This window comes from Eutrigla gurnardus, assembly GCF_963514095.1.
Source record: "Eutrigla gurnardus genome assembly, chromosome: 16".
NCBI lineage: Eukaryota > Metazoa > Chordata > Actinopteri > Perciformes > Triglidae > Eutrigla > Eutrigla gurnardus.
In genome coordinates this window covers 23,354,610-23,372,272 of record NC_139927.1, presented here as the reverse complement: position 1 = coordinate 23,372,272, position 17,663 = coordinate 23,354,610, and the positions used below count along the sequence as shown (strand labels likewise).

The 17,663-nt window shown below is 43.4% G+C and overlaps 1 protein-coding gene across 9 annotated transcripts in view; it reads left to right on the top strand.

Moving 5' to 3' along the window:
* adgrg6 (adhesion G protein-coupled receptor G6) overlaps positions 1-17,663 on the top strand; it is a 165,360-nt gene that overhangs the window by 84,940 nt on the left and 62,757 nt on the right. For all 9 annotated transcript variants that reach the window (XM_084031045.1, XM_084031044.1, XM_084031053.1 and 6 more), the window contains 4 exons: positions 1,497-1,636; positions 2,036-2,315; positions 3,624-3,797; positions 17,490-17,555. In XM_084031045.1, the coding sequence (XP_083887171.1) occupies positions 1,497-1,636; positions 2,036-2,315; positions 3,624-3,797; positions 17,490-17,555 (660 nt within the window). The remainder of the gene's footprint in view (positions 1-1,496; positions 1,637-2,035; positions 2,316-3,623; positions 3,798-17,489; positions 17,556-17,663) is intronic.

Below are 17,663 nucleotides of genomic sequence, written 5' to 3'. Positions count from 1 at the left end.
GATTCAACTTCCATCCATCCATCTATCCATTTTCTGAGACCAGCAGTCAACTCCTGGACAGTCTGTGGTGCGACATGACGTTGGTGGATGGAATGAGACATGATGTCCCAGATGTGCTCAATAGGATTCTGTTCTGGGGAACGGGCAGGCCAGTCTATAACATCAATGCCTTCATCATGCAGGAACTGCTGACACACTCCAGTCACATGAGGCCTAGCATTGTCATGCATTAGAAGGAACCTAAGGCCCACTGCACCAGCATATGGTCTCACAATGGGTCTGAGGATCTCATCCCGGTACCTAATGGCAGTTAGGGTACCTCCGGCAAGCACATGGAGGGCTGTGCGTCCTAAGAAATGCCTCCCCAGACCATCACTGACCCACCGCCAAACGGGTCATGCTGGAGGATGTTGAAGGCAGCAGAACGTTCTCCGCGGCGTCGCCAGACCCTGTCACGTCGGTCACATGTGCTCAGGGTGAACCTGCTCTCATCCGTGAAGAGCACAGGGTGCCAATGGCGAATCTGCCAGCCTCTGTGATCTCTAGCAAATGCCTGGCAGTGCTCTTTCTGTTCCTCCGTGCACAAAGGAGCACCTGGAATCTCCTCCATGCTCTTGACACTGTGCTGGGGGACACAGAAAACCTTCTTGCCACTGTGCCATTGATGAAAAATTCAAAAAAGAAAAAGATCTGCCAGAAAGGCCGAGAACAGAGAAATGGTCTGTGGTCACCACCTGCAGAACCATTCCTCGTTTCCACCTGTGGTCTGTTCCATTTGCAAAACAGCAGGTGAAATTGATTCCCAATCAGTGCTGCTTCCTAATTGGACAGGCTGATTATTATCCATTTTTTATTTAAAAATCACTAAATATTGCACATAACCAAGGCCATTTAGATGTGTTAAAGTGGACTTTAGTGACTTTTGCAATAACATGTATTGCGATTTATTACATTTTTTGAAAAAAGTGTGAAATTATCTTTTAAATTGACTTACATCGTATGTGTCATTCATGGTACATCATCAACAAGGTTAAAGAAGTTTCTGCTGTCATTTAGATTCAGATGATCAGTTGAAATAAAGGTGGATGAAAACATTTTTAATTTTCTAATGTGTTCACTCCTCTTCTGTCTCATTTCTTTATTTCCTGTTCATTCTTTTTCTTTTTGTTGTTTTATTCTTCTAATCAACCCCTTTTCTTCCTTCTTGCTTTTCCCACTTTTCACTTTTATTCTTGATGCCTTTTGATTCCTTTCTTCCTTCCTGTTTGTTTTATTCCCTCTTCACTCTTCATTACTTCCTCCAATTCTCTTTAATATTTTTAAAATTTCCCTTCCATTCTTTCAATTTTTTTCTCTATTTTGTTCCTCAATCATCTTGTAATGGTTTTCCTTTTCTTATTTGATTTCGCTCCCTCCATCTTATTTCTTAATCATTTTCTTTTCTTCCTCTCATTATCTTCTTTCCTTCCTACATCTTCTTCATCTCCCCTCTCCAGTTGCCGTGGCACTGAGGAACCAGAAGGTCACCATATCAGGAGGTAACGGCCAGGTCACCAAAGTTGCCAACACTGTTTCTATACCGACACTCAGTCACCTGACGCTTTGCTTTGAGGTGGAACGCAGCAGCCAGAAACAGGTACACGACACACAGGCACTAAAGGAAAACTTCACCCACAAGTGTTGCCTTGAATTATTCAATATTTCATATAGTTACAATAGTTTCAATCAGTCATCCCAACAAAAAAAATAAGTTGTGTAGTTGCTCAGCAGAAAACCGACAGATTATATTATTATTATTATTATTAATAATGATTCATTGAACCCTTGTAATGGATCGGTACCCGGTATCATCTGATACCCAAAGACCCAGGTATCAGTATCGGAACTGAAAAGGGCAGATTGGTGCATCCTTACATCTAGAACCTGCTTTCACTCTTCAATATAACAACTCTAACATATTAACCTGACCAAATAAATAAATGAATGGATGATGTTGTATTTAATGTCCTGGACATGTTTCTGCGGTCCTGAACAGAAAGAGTGGATCTTCACCTACTATGACAGCAGCAACAACGTGGCTCTGAGTCTGGGCTCCGACCAGAATGGCATGAAGATGATTGTTGACGGCGTGGAGTGTCCCATTGACTCCATCATCTCCTCCACTGACTTCACCTCCTCAATGAGGCCTTTCTGTGTCGTCTGGACTTCATCCAACGGCCAGGTGGCGGTCTACTTCAATGGGAACAACTGGGCCAAGAGCTGCTCCACCTCAAGTGGACACTCTGTGCCAGCTGGAGGACAGTTCCGGTTAGGAGGTAAGATCGGTCACGAAGGAACTATCTCGGGTTGGTTGAAGCATTTTCAGCTGGTGACTGGTGATCTGCAGGTCTAAAGAGGGCCTGGAAACATAGATTCAAAGCAGACTAGATGAGGCTGATCTGACATGGTATTTGATTTCACTTTATTGTCAGAATATTTTTCCAGAACACTTCGTACACTGTTTCTCATAGCTACACAAATACAAATCACAGAATCATACTCATGAGATGGATACAACCAATGCTGCAGCTAAGACATCCATGGATGGATTATTAAATGGACCTACCATGTCACTCACAGAGACGAACCAACCAGGAAGAGACTCAAATGACTAAAAGTATCATAAAACCACCACAAAGAAAAGAAAAAAACACGAAGGGACACAAAAAGGACCCAAAGAGACCAACAACAAGGAAAATGACCACAACGTGACACAAAACAAGCATAAACAGACAGAAAAGCACTACAAATGGGGCAAAACCATTGAATGTAAATAACCCCCAATTTCCACTGCATGCGTCTCCGCTGCGTTGCGTCTCCGCCACGCCAGCGGAGCAGATACGTTTCACTATAGTCTATGGGTGAATCCCCACCAGGTCCGCTGCGCTGCGTGTCCGCTGCGTCTCGGCTCCGGCAGTCCGCTGCTCTCCGCAACAAATACGGAGGGCTTCTATTTCTGGCGGATGCCGGACCACGGTGCAGCAATTCAGCACAGAGCAAATATAGCAAAACAGGAAGTTCGGTACATACTCAACAATAAAACATCCGGTTACTTCAAAATAAAACACTTGTGTTAATAAAACCTCTTGACGACGGATCATATTTCAGTTAACTACGTCACAAAAACGTCAGAATGGGCGGGGCCAGGTACGGAGTCAACAGGTCAGAGGTTTTCAGAGTTCTTTAACTGCAGTCTCGCGCGATTACGTATTATCGCGAGGTCTCGCGACGTCACAGTTGTTCTGCCGGACTGCGCTGTGGCGGACTCAAACGCATCCTGTGGGGATTGGCGGACGGCGGACCAAAGCCGGATCCGAGACGCACCGCAGCGGAGACGCATGCAGTGGAAATTGGGCGTGACACTAAAGATATAAAAAATGACCACAAAGAAAAATAAAACTGCACAGATGCAAAGAGATAGAAAACAACACAAAGAGACACACAACTTGGTTCTAACTGGTCACTAACATCAGTCTCCAACAGTGCTGCCCAATGATTTGCAACGTTGCTGAAATGCTGCCTGACCAACGCCGACACGTGTGCTGGTTGACACGTCTGACCCCTGTGATGCTCTGTGTTTTCAGGGCAGCACAGCTTCAACGGGAACATCTACAACCTCCGGCTGTGGGATTACGCCATGACGGTGCAGCAGCTCAATGCGCTGAGCTGCGACGCGGTGGGCAACGTCATCGACTGGGACAACAGCCACTGGACCATCCCATCCAGCTTGGCCCAGACCGACACCACGCTCAGCTGCAGTGAGTACCGGAAACAGCCGCAGGCCGTAATGTCGGTTAACGAGGTCTCAGCAAAGAAATGCAGCAAAGAAAAATCAGGAGATCTAGATGGTTGTGGTGATGGGCTATTATGTAAAGTACAACACACATGCACGCACGCACGCACGCATGCACGCACGCACGCACACACACACACACACACACACACACACACACTGTATTATACCAAGCAAAAACTAAGTGTTTCAGTCTGTCTGCTATCAGGGTGGAAAATTACAACCAGACGTCAGCCAAAGTCTGGTACATTTTGACTGCGGCTGGTAAGTTAATTGCCTCAAGCCACCAGTTTTGGCTGACAACCAACCAGCTTCCTGATTCCTGCTCTGCTCTAAACCCCCAGCCCCCCCCCCCCCCACACACACACACACACACACACACACACATTTCTTTGAAACATTTAAAGACCTGAAACCAAGTTTACAGAATCAAGTGTTTTCTTACCATATTTAAGTATTAACCATGAAAGAGAGTGCAAGAGTACACTGTGTGTGTGTGTGTGTGGCAGGCGCGGCGCTACTATTGGGCCTGGTGGGCCTGGGCCCACCCATTTTAGGCCTGGGCCCGCCCATTTTGACTCATGCCTACTGATTAGTGAGTGATTTTCTTTCTAGCTGTTCATCCAATAAGCAGCCTGAGGAAAGCTTTGAGTGAAGGCTTCTCAGCCAATCTTCTACCCCGTGTGGACTACTAAGCCCGCCCACAGGCTGCATCGTCACCAGCAAGTGATCCAATAAAATGAATGACTTTGGCGCGCAAGCTTTGAGATGAGAAATGAAGGTGCGTGTCCACAGGGGCGATTTTAAACGCGTGTGGACGCGCCGCTTCCCAGTATCGCACGCTTGGTGGGCTGCCACTAGAGGATGATTGACAGGCGCTGTCCTTTAAACAACAGATTTTTGCGAGCGTTCGCGAGCGTTCCCGAGGAGGCGAGTCGAGCCCGGCGCCTCTGATTAGCATAAAGTAGATTCGACCTCAACTTTAGGCAAATGAGGTGCGGCCAACTCGCGCGCCGTCTCTCGACATTCGCCGCAACGCTACCAGAATGCATTGCACGGCTTTTCACATAGACAATGAATGGGACGCGGGGAAACACCGCTGCCTGTGGACACGCACCTTCAGACAGAACAGACCCCGTTTTTTTTTTTTTTTTTTTGGCTTATTTTAATTGGCCCATTCACTTTTCTTGTGGCCCACCCACAATCAAAATCCTGGCGCCGCTAGTGGTGTGTGGTACTGTACCTCTTCTTTAAAGCACCGTAAATGGGTATGTAGCAGCAGCTACAGGTTAGCCACAGCGGTTTCACTTTTTCAACTTCCTGCAAATGCTTTACCCTCTGAAGAGTTGTGTTGTGCGTGTGTGTGTGTGTGTGTGCACGTGCATGGATGCATGTTTGACAAATTTGGAAACCTGCAGTGGTTTTCAAGAATGAAAAATGCATGATTCTGTCTCTATTTGTTCAGTTACAATTGCAATTCTTTATTTAATTATTGTTTCATTGTTTCCGTCTTGTATCATGCATGAACATACACACGTCTACAATCAAATCAGATTTTTACACAGCGTTTATGAATCATGGAGGTTTTTAGTACGGTGGTGATTTATGTATTATTAATAATGAATAATAATAATATTAATACACAATATGAATTAATATTATTATTAAATATGTAGCCTAGACAACACAGGATAATAAGTCAATTTAATGAACCCATTCACATTTTTAAGAAACCTCATCTAAAGCTTAAATATGCAAATTGCCCACTACTTAAGCCAAATGTGTTATATATTTTTCTTCTTATTATTCTAATCTTTTATCATGATTAAAATACAGTTTTAAAGTCATCTGCATATTGAGATTATAATAGAGCATGATGATAGTAGCTATGAAAAGTTTGGAGCTACTAACGTTGTGATGAATGATGAAACACGTACATTTCCCTCTGTGAACTGTTTACACACAAATTTGCTCTGCTCACGTTTCATGAATGAGACCCGATGATTCTAAAACCATTGGAATGAGCATTTATATACACAATACGTACATTTAAAAGGGGAATATAACCTAAAATTCACACAAGATACATTCTGTTTACATTTATTTCATTTTGTATTAATTTCCCTTTTTATTTTTAAAGGTACAATATGTAAGAAATCTAAAGCAACTGGCCGTAAAATCATCCTAATATGTCATAGAGACTCAGAAATAATGATCATATAACATACTGAACTCACCAACAACAACAGTACAGCCAAAATATTCGCATTTAAAAAGATCTTTTGCGGACCGCAAATCATGTTTATGTTTTGAAAACATGTTTTGGCACGTGGCGCCACCCACTGGTGTCTACAAATCATTGCAGTCAGTAGAGTCTCAGCTGCCGAGCAACCACGGGTTGCCAGTTTCGACTGAGCTACAATGGCGGAGGCAGCGAAACCCAAAAGAGCTCTAGGAAGCAGGAGAGACTTATCCATTACTAATCATAACTCTACACTATGTTAATCAATCGCTGTTGTTAGCAGGCTCCATGAGCTGGACACCGACTCACGGAGCGGCTCCCGGGATCAACAGCTGAGTGGCGGCAGCGATCAGGCGGAGGCTCCGCTTTTATGTCCGCGTCATAACGCTTTTGGTGTGTGTTTAAAACAGTAGGTTTACTTCAAAACGCGAGCGTCAGACGCTGTCAGAGCGTTTATGAACAGTGTTTTAGAGCTCCCCCTAAATGTCTCAAAGTAGGCTTTCAGGTAATTTCGCGGCATAACAGCGCCTTCCGGGTAAAAAAGACGTAGCCTACGGCAAAATCTGGAATGAAAAATGGCACTGTTATTTAATCCCCAAATCCCATTCATTAACACAATATCTAATATCAGTTAACGATTTTTCGTTTTCCGTTTCTCCGTTTTTAAAACGAATAACGGGATACGAGTAATTTTTCCGTTTTTCGTTCTTTTATTTTGAAGCGAAAAACGGGAAACGACTCGTTATCCTTTTTGCGATTGTTGACTTCAAAACGAAAGTCGGATGTCCGCAACGTAGCCTAGACGGACCGTTTATCCACTTAATCATTGTGTTCATCTCTCCCCTGACCCTCCCAACAAAAATCCCGCCCCCCCCCCCCCCTCTCAGAAAATAGTTCCGTCATCCATGAACAACGTTATTCATTTCGATCATAGAAACAAACGTTAGCAGCACAGCTAACGCTAGCATCATCAGCACTGTCCTGTAACGGGCATCCGGCTGTCCGGCCACCGTCCAGCTTGCTGACGGAGGATACGCCAACAGCTCTGGCAACCTCAAGTCTGGAGGGGAGGGGGTGGAGGGGGAGGCAGATACGACTCGCCGCAGTGTTTTGAATTTGAGTGTCATACCGTTTTTGGCCACATTCTTACATATGGCGCCTTTAAAGTAATTAGTCAAATAAATTATTACTTTTTATTTTTTATTATTCGATTTTTATGCATATTTATTTCTTTTATTTCACATTAAAACGATTGTTGAGGATTTAATTTATGTATTATAATTAGGGTTGGGCATCGAGATCCGGTTCCAAATAGGAACCGGTTCCTAACCTCCGGTTCCGGAACCGTTAAGAAGCTGTTGGAATTGCGTTCCTTTTTTTTCGGTTCTTAAACGTCCGCACTAGTTTGTTTGTTTTACTCCGCTCGCACTAGTTTGTTTGTATTACTCCGCCCGGCGTGCGGAGACGCCGCGCTAGAACGAAGAACGTCACTCACTCAACATGGATGGCAGAAGAAGACGCCGCTCGAAAGTCTGGCTTCATTTTAATTTGAACAAAGATGGATTAGCACAGTGCAACATATGTGGAAAACTACGCGCTACTTAGTAACGCGTTCCTGTAGTCGGACTACTTTTTTCAGTAACGAGTAGTCTAACGCGCTACTATTGCCAAACCAATAGTCAGATTAAAGTTACTTTACACGGTGCGTTACTATTTTTGTCAGTAAAAAAAAAAGATCTGCTTTCTTCTTGCGTCTCAGGGGGGTGACGTATGTTAGCCGACACCTTCACGGACGGTCGCGTGTAGTCGGCTATACCGGCAGAAACGTAAACAATGGAGGGGGAGAGATACTCATTTTCCAGCTGGAAATACAAGCATTATTTCGACTTCATCTCAGCAAAAGATGGCAACATAAAGGTTCGTTGTACACTCTGTGTTAACAACAAAGTGTTGTCTACTTTCAAGAATACAACGTCAAACTTGAAAAAACATTTAGAGTCACAGCATGGCACAACCACATTAAAAGAGCAGGTCCCGCCCGGTGACAGTGAAAAGGCGCAGTGTGTGAATAAACAAGACGAGTTCTCGATTTCACGGAGCTCCTGCCAACTCAGTCTGTGCTGAAATGCGAACGGAGTCTCTCTTGAGTGTTTAGTGGAGAAATGTCTCGCTGCTTGCTGGCCCCGCCCCCTCCCTTCATCATCACGCCACTCATACTTGAGGACTGTGCTCATTTGTTTCATAAAACCAATCCTTGCTCCTCTAATGCTGGTTCAATATTCATAAAATGTTCATTCATGATGTTACTGCCATTACAATATGCAAACAATTATTTAAGTTAAGTGAAGTCAAGAAAGACTATCTTTATTTTTTTATATAAAAACATGTATTTTCTATCAGGACATAGTTTTCAAGTGCAACTTAAAATGTCAGTGGATACATTGTTGATGTTACTGTTAAAAAAGCACATCAATAAAGTGAGTATTGGCACCTCAAAGAATCAGAATCGAGAATCGTTTAGAACAGGAATCGAAACAGAGGATTGGGATCGGGATCGGAATCGGTAAAATCCAAATGATGCCCAACCCTAATTATAATGCAGGTTAAGTCCACAAAAACACTGCTAAAAAAAAAGAAGAAAATACACTCAGCGCTTTCTTGGTTTGTTTGTTGATATGGTATATGTCTAATCCCTGGACTTTCAGACCTTCACGTTGTGCTTGCCTGGCTGATTGCCTCAGTGAACGACCCTCCATGTTCAACCCATTATTACATGGTGATGTATGCCCTGCCTTAATTAAAAATGAATGGTCTTGTAATTTGATGTCAAACCTGTCAGCTGTGTTTGTGTAATTAACCAGCTCTCCACCGATCGCCTCCTTGATTCATTGATCTCAATGTGATATCTCCAATAACATTTTTCTGTGAAATGACCAAATGCCGATGCATTCTTTTGAATAATCTGTCCTTCTCTTTACAGTCTGCTCCCCTCATTGCATTCACTTAACTACTGCGGCACCAACTGGTGGCTAACACTGATTGTATACGTCTGCTTGTGCTACCAGCTTTGCTGCATGGAGGAACATGTGCAATAGTGTTGACTTTCCCACAGATGTAGTGTTTTTCATGTTCGGACAGTTGTATTACAGTTGTGCAGCCAATGTTCAGGTAAAATATTCAAAAACGCTCTGAGGTCCTGAGCTCAGGTTCATGTGCTAAGTGAAAAGTCAGAATGAGACTTCCTGTCAGAGTGCTGCAGGCCGTCCCCAAACTTGTTCTGCACCAAAAACTCTCTTCTCATTCCCGACTCATCAAGTAGCAGCGCCTTGTCATGAGCCCTCAGTGTGGCTGCAGTACATCTGCAAACAAAACTGTTTTGGTTCAGGATAAAAGAGGTTTTGTTTTTTATTTATTTATTTGTTTGTGTTAAAATGACTAAATCTCACATGTGCGAGCCACAAACACGTGGCCTGCAGGACAGTACAGGAAACACCTGTTTCTTAAGTGAAAGTGAAACACAAACAATACAATTCACATCCTGGTTTAAGTCCTCTGTTCACATTATGTTACGTTAGTTTTCTTTGTCCCTATTCTTACCAGCATCATCTGGTCTATCTGAGGAGCCACATCCTCACCAGGGAATCCCATGTCCACACGTGAACAGGAAAAAGGACGTATTTTTTATCTCAAAATACTCCATTAAGAATGAGGCCTAATTTAGAACATGCAAATGGAATATGATGATTACATGACCCATATTAAATTAGGAATATTGTCATATTTGCCATAATAATGGAATGTGAGTGTGCATGTAAATATAATCAACAAACTGAATATCTTTGTGTTTTGGACTGTTTTCACTATTGTAGGATCCAAATATAGCGAGATATTCATCAGAAAGCAGAGATTTTCCAGGCTTGTACGCCAGCATTGGTTACAGAATTAGTAATAAATAAAGATGAGATGAAGTTAATTGATCCCTGAAGGGGAACAGGCTGATTGCAGCAGCAGTAAACAGAAACACAGGGTTAGTTTGGGAAAACAAAAGGCATCATATTGACTCTGCATTCACAGCTGTCTGCTGCTCAGAGATTAGAAATGATCTCCTGTCACCAACAGTTCACAGGTTTTGTACAAATAGTTTAAATCGGGGTCACGGAATAATGAAACAAACACATTATGTGCACAGAGTTGAAGACAGTGAAAGAGTGCAGCACTGTGGGAGCTATCCCAGTGAAATGCTTTACAAGGAGGTCCTTCATGGAGTCCCAGGAATGATTGGACCCGATCAGTGAGGTTACGTGTTTGACAGGTTATTTACAGTCTTAGAGTCCACAAACTTTTACATGTTCCATTCTTCAATCATGGAAGTTGTATAGCTCCTGGCTAATGGAGTGTTGTTTCTCTCTCTGCTTTCATTGAGATTTTCACTGTTTATAAAACAGTTATGTTCCTTTTTGCTGCCAAAGTCTTGGAGACACGTTTTTATGAACGTCTTAAAGATCAGATCTGGTCTTGCTGGCTGAGTGGCAATAAATATCGTTGGAGTAGTTGACTCAACATCCTTCAAACTGAACTCTTTTACTCACAGACGTAATTTGGGGGGGACACAGGGGACATGTCCCCTGCACTTTTTCAAAAGGCCGTTTTGGTCCTCTGCACTTTTTACCATCCAAAAACAATGTTACGCTATAGTAAACAGAGACACGTCAAGCACTAGGACCAAGCGGAAAATGACCGCTCAAGCTGAAGCCCGTTTCCCTTAGTTTAGACCACCCACAAGCTCCTCGATTGGCTCTGCCGTTTCTTGTGTGATTGGCTGTCCCCACCGTCACTCCATCTTGCTTGCACACCGGTCTGCTAGTCTGCGGTCAGGAGTCCTAGAGGAGTCTGCTACTGTAAGTTAGTTCACGTCAGCTCAAAGGATTGTAATATCAGAGGTTTCATTTACATTAACGTTTGAATCGGTGTCCGTGTGCGATGTCTAAAAAAAGAAAAGTGGACATAAGAGACTTCTTTAGAAGTCAAAGTGTAAGTTACTCAAAGAAATCTGTTACACCCATCCTGCAACACCTTCACTGGCTCCCAATAAAGCAGCATATCCACTTCAAGATCCTCCTCATCATTTACAAAGTTCTCAATAATCTGATAAATAAAATGTATTATTATTGTTGTTATAGAATAGAATAGAATCTTTATTTGTCATTGTAACGTACAACGAAATTAAAATGCAAAAACCAGTCGGTGTGTCATTCACATCCAGTAAAAATGATAAAAGACTATATAAATAAAAACATTTATCCATTCATTTATAAAACATTTCATCTGTTGAATTGCACAATCCCTTATTTTTAGCAGCCTGTGTTTATGTGTATTTTGATTTATTTAATATAGTTATTGCTGGCTGCACGGTGGTAGTGGGTAGCACTGTCGCCTCACAGCGAGAGGGTCCCGGGTTCGACTCCCGGGTCGGCCCTGGGTTCCTTCTGTATGGAGTTTGCATGTTCTCCCCATGTAAGCGTGGGTTCTCTCCGGTTCTCCGGCTTCCTCCCACAGTCCAAAGACATGCAGGATGGGGATAGGTTAATTGACTCTAAATTGCCTGTAGGTGTGAACGTGAGCGTGAATGTTTGTCTCTGCATGTTGGCCCTGTGATAGACTGGCGTCCTGTCCAGGGTGTACCCTGCCTTCGCCCAATGACAGCTGGGATCGGCTCCAGCCCCCCGCGACCCTAAAAATACAGGATAAGTGGTAGACGATGGATGGGTGGATAGTTATTGCTTTGGGGTAGAAGCTGTCCCTGAATCTGTTGGTTCTTGTCCTGAGTGACCTGTAGCGTCTCCCTAACGGCAGCAGTTCAAACAGGGAGTGACCAGGGTGTGAAGTGTCTTTTATAATGTTTGACGCTTTCCTGAGACAGTGGGAACTGTGCAGTTCATCTTGAGTGAGGAGAGGGCAGCCGATGATCTTCTGGGCGGTGTTAAAGACCCTCTGGAGCGCTTTCCTCTGAGCTGCTGTGCCGGTAGAAGCACACTAGCAGTCTCTGGGTGATGTTGTTTTTTCTAAGCACCCTCAGAAAGTACAGTCTCTGCTGTGCCTTTTTCAGCAGCTCAGAGGTGTTCACACTCCAGGTCAGGTTCTCCTCAATATGGACTCCCTCCCCACACAGTCCCCGCTGATGATTAGTGGTGGGATGTCCGTTTTTTTCTTTATCTTGATTGTTCTCCCTGCACCACCCTGTTAACAGCTCCACCTCGTTCCTGTAGGCAGACTCATCCCCTCCGGAGATGAGTCCAACTACTGTGGTGTCGTCCGCAAACTTGATGATGGCATTGCTGTGGTGGGCGGGGGTGCAGTCGTAGGTGTAGAGGGTGTAGAGCAGCGGGCTCAGCACACAGCCCTGTGGGGAGCCAGCGCTGAGGCTGAGGGCCCTAGATGTATGGTGCCCCACTCTGACTCTCGGGCTGCGTCCTGTCAAGAAGCTTTTAATCCACATGCAGATGGAGTGTGGCAGACCCAGGTCCCCCAGTTTGTCAACCAGTTTGTGGGGGAGGATGGTGTTAAATGCAGAGCTGTAGTCCATAAAAAGCATTCGTACGTAGCTTCCCTGCTGCTCCAGGTGGGACAGTGCAGGAGGGCTGCAGCTACAGCGTCTTCTGTTGACCGGTTTGCTCTGTATGCAAACTGGTGTGGGTCCAAACTGTGGGGCAGGAATGACATGATGAGACCCCTGACCAGTTTCTCGAAACATTTCGCCACCTCTGGGGTGAGTGCCACTGGCCGGTAGTCGTTGAGGCAGGAGATGTGGGGTTTCTTGGGCAGGGGGATTATGGTTGAGGACTTCAGACAGGCTGGGACAGTGGACTGGGACAAGGACTGATTGAAGATCTTGGTGAAGATTCCAGCCAGGTGGTCCGCACAGTCTTTTAACACCCGTCCTGTCATGACGCTGTGCAGTGTAGCCTGCTAGCGCGATAGCAGAGTCCGGGATGGATGAGTGAAGCCAGGTCTCTGTGATCAGCAGAATGCACATGTCCTTCACAGTGTTGTTAGTTGTCATCTGTAGCCTCAGTTCATCCATCTTGTTTGTGAGGGATCTGGCGTTCGTGAGAAAAAGGCTCGGGAGCGGTGGTTTGTGTGGCTGCCTCTGTAGTCTGGCTAGCGCGCCAGCCCGGCAGCCTCGCTTCTGCTTTATCTCACAGCGCCGCCTTCGCCTCCACCCCGCGGGGATGGTAATCCACGGAGAGCCGGGGCTTCTCGCTATAGCCGCCGGAATGTTGTAAGAACGGAGATACTCGGCTGTAACACTCCGCCCGTAACAAACTCCTATCTTAAGGAGATCGTGCCGGCTGTAGATGTTGTTCGCCCAACAGGATGCACACAGGAAGAAAAACAACACGTATATATTATTACTATTGGATTAGAATTGGGTGATAATGTTTTGCTACATGCTTTACAACCAGTCAAACCAAAAAAAGGGAACAGTAAACTTAAAAGTAGCAATAGAAAACTAGAAGAACTACTAGAAAGCACAGGGAACTGAAAGAGTTAGAGTTTTATTAAAAATACTTGTGTCCCCCCCACCTCTGAAATCAAAATGTTGTCATTGCTTTTACTTTATACTTGTTTATGCTTACGTGATAGCACCCAACATTGTCTTCAAATGCCCAAATGTCCTTAACTTTGATACTGGAGACCAAGTTTTACTGCTTGAAAGGGTTAAGCTAAAAGACATTACGTTGGGAGTTGCATTCAACTATAGACTCTATATAAGGAGTAGCTGTAGCTATCCATACCTCACCCATTGGTTTGTGGACTTGGGAAGGGTCAAGTTCCGAATTTTGCCATCTTGGAATTTTTGCAACCAGTGATGGTAGTGGCCATATTGGACTGTGGCGGCAAAGCGGCACTGCGAGCAGCAATCTTACTGGATCTGGATCCATCTGGATTCTGGTGTGAAGCACCAAATTTAGCTTCATAATTAAAGGTCAACTTTACAGCTTTAAGTGTTAAAGTCATCTTAGGAACTAACTGCATTGGTATCGACGGTAACAAGGCCCCAGGAGCAATCACAAGGTAGCCCCGCCCCTAAAGCATCCCCTGCTTTCTGGTGTGTTGGACTCTTAATGGACCATAATGTACTAAATGAACATCATGCTGGATTGAAGAAGTCTTTAAACTACAGATTGAGACCATAAATGCATGTTTACAATGTTTACTGAGATCATAAATCAAGAGAGAAGTAGAATAATTTTAGACTTCCATGCAATCAGACATATTTTTTCAGTCAGAGGTGTCGCCCCCTAATGGCCACTAGAGAGAATGCACGTTTAAGGCACATCAGCTTTGGCTTCACTTTTCAGAACCGGAGGTTACCGTCTGCTTTTAACCTAAATACATAAAATCATACAAAAAAAATGTATGCAGAGACCATGCAGGAGTCACTTGTTTTCCTCATTCTGGGAGTTGGCAGGCTCAGGGAGGACCAGTTTAGGTGTAGAGACCAGAGAAAACTTGTTTTTCATAATATGGGACCTTTAACTAACAGACGAGGATCTTTTCCTAAACCCAACCAAGTCATTCTGAATACTAATTAAACCTACAGAACCTAAAGTTTGTATTGAAAAGATGTTGCATGTTGTGAGTGAAAACTATGTTTCCTGTGAATGCAGAAGTTTATTTTGAAAGAACATGCTGTAACAAGCAAAGAACTGACACACCATCTCTGACACCAACAAAACCATTAACTGAGCAAAGCATCAGTTTTTGGTTGGAAGTGAAAGCATACTTCTACTTAAACAAATGCTCTTTTTGCTGAAATTGCTGATGCTGTCATCTCTTGGAGCAGCAGACAAACTGATTCCTGTGTTGTTAAGGTTAGGAAAGAATCATGGTCTAAATTATGCAATAGAGTTGGGTGCTATGACCAGAAATAATCAGAACATAAATCAGAGACTGTATTTTTCCAGCTACATCCCATTTACTCCAAGTAGTAATTTTTTTCACACAGAGAGACGTGGTTCATTATATTCACCTTTTTACGAGCCTAGCAAAGCATTCTGGACCACCTGAAGCCATTTTTATGTTCCTCTTTGGTCTGTTTATGTGGCTGGTGTTGATGGAGGTAGAGAAGGAGCCCACGCCAGGTGCCTGTCAAGCTGTGTGTGTGTGTGTGTGTGTGCATGTGAGTGTGTGTTTGTGTGTGCGTGTGTGTGTGTGAGTGTGTGTGTCATGTGAGTGTGTGTGTGAGAGTGTGTGTGTGAGTGTAAACTTGTACATCTATCTTTGTGGGGACATGTCAGACCTTCACAGTGAGGACAATTTTGGAAAGACAGAAAATACTGTCCCTTCAGGCCTCACTTCTTCAAAGGGCTGTTTGATGGTTCAGACTTTGTTTCGAGCATTTAGTTGTGATTATAGATATTTCAGTTTTAGTACAAAACGAAAGGTCAGCAATATAGCTTTCTGTGCTATTAAATCAGTAATATCTTAAAGTCAGTTCTGAGTCTTACTGCCAGTACAGAACCTACGTTGGAAGACAGCATGTAATGAGAGGAGACTATGTTTCCTCTGAACACAAAAGTTGATTTGTAACAAGGGATTTCAACAACAAGACTGTTGCTTTGTCCCTTGTGAACCAGATACTTTTATTGTGTTTGGTGTTCAGTCATGTAAAGCCTAACCATGATGTTTTCCTTACCAAGTAGCTTAATTGCTGAAACCTAACTATGTGGTTTTGTAGAGTTTTTTTTTTTTTTCCCGCTAACCTCATGTTGCCATTTGGTCCGGGAGAAGATAAGTTTGGTGCCAGTTTAAATTATTGAATAAAAAATTGAGGCAGCTATACAGAGAGATGCAATGGTCTTAATGAGATGAAATAAAAGCAGGAATGATCTTCTGTAAATAATCAGGAGATAAAAATGACTTTTTGAAAGTTATATCACAAGCACTGAGAATTCTGTCAGCTTCACTAATTATTATTATTATTATCTCTGTTGCCACCAACAACAACTGAAGAAGCTTTTCCAAACAAATGTGTTTGGATATTTGCTTGAATCTAAATGCACAGATGGTCAGTGGAGGAAAGAGAGTTGCTGTAATTCATCAGTGAACCTGCCAGGCCACAAAGACAGAATTTAAATTCTGTTGCAGCTCAGACCCAGATATTTGCCTTAAAGTCCACCCAGATACTGTGTCAGGATCAGTACATGGACAAGCTAAATGAGATGTGTTTTAGTCAGAATGCCACAGTGTTATAGATGTCAGAATACAACTTTAACCCCTGAACCACATTGAAAACCTTCGGCCAATTGTAACAGCTTCTGTCCCTGCAGATGATCAGCATGTTTTTCTAGTGATAATAGCGATGCCTGGCGTTGAGTCATTAGATTAATTACAGTTTATCAGCTGCTGTCGCTGTAGTGACGCCGAGGAAACATGCCTTTTGGAAATAATCATTTACACTGAAGGGAAATTATTTCATTTTCAGTCAATTGAGCCACTCACTCAATATTACTTTCCCTACATGAAATCCAACGGCTTAAAACCATGGAATTGTGTGCTTCTCTTCTTGCCGATAAAACATTTCAGAATCCAACCTGATGCCTAATGAATAGATTCATTGTGGCTCATTATTAGCGGTGGTTGTCTTTGTCTGCCTCCAACACTTTATCCTGTTGAAGAGCTTAAAGAGTGTCTGCAGAGCAGCACAAATTCATTTTCTCTAATCACAACATGCTGCTCAGAGGATGATAGCAGAGTAGAATGGAGATAGGAAGAGGGGAAGGGGAATATGGAGGGAGATAACGAAAGGAGGGGGAAGAGAACAAAATGTGGTAAATAAGAGAGGATGAAGGTGGATGAGAGGTGATGGAGAGATTTTCCTCACCTCTTTTGAACCACGTCATCCACGATTAGTGAATTCCTGCTTCTTCACTCGGCCAATCACACCGATGATTTACTGACGTTCACTTGAGCACATTCGTAATCCCGTAATCACTATACGGGATTACATTTCGCGTGGCCAAAGTACTTGAGGAGCACTTCATCTGCGGCTGCTGGAAGCAGTTTGTCCCTGAAATCATTTTTGAGTCTGGAAAGGCGTTAAGTCATGTTAACATCTTGTTCTCTGCAGAATAAAAATGTCTAAATGTTAAAATGCTGTTTTGGATAATGTCAATTTCAGAATAGCAAACATTTTCAATGTCACTCAAACAATGCGAGGGATATTTTTTGTTTTTGATCTCTTACACAAACCAACTAAGCTCAAATATCTCATGCAATTCTGAGATACCCTCCAAAATGTCTGAAACTGAATATCACTTGATTAAAATTGTGTGTGCCAACATTAAACCCACTTCCCCTGATCCTTTTAACTGATTAACCTTTCCATTTTTAATCTTATCTTTCCCAAAGGTGTCTCCCCACCCAGCAACACACCTCTGATTACCAGCTGTGCCTCCCCTGGACTGGGCTGCCCAGGTAGGAAAAACCAACACATCTGCACGGTGAACACTGTCTTCAGCAGCTGGACCCTAAAATAACTGAAAAGACTAGACCTTAAAGGTCCTATATTATGAAAAACAGGGT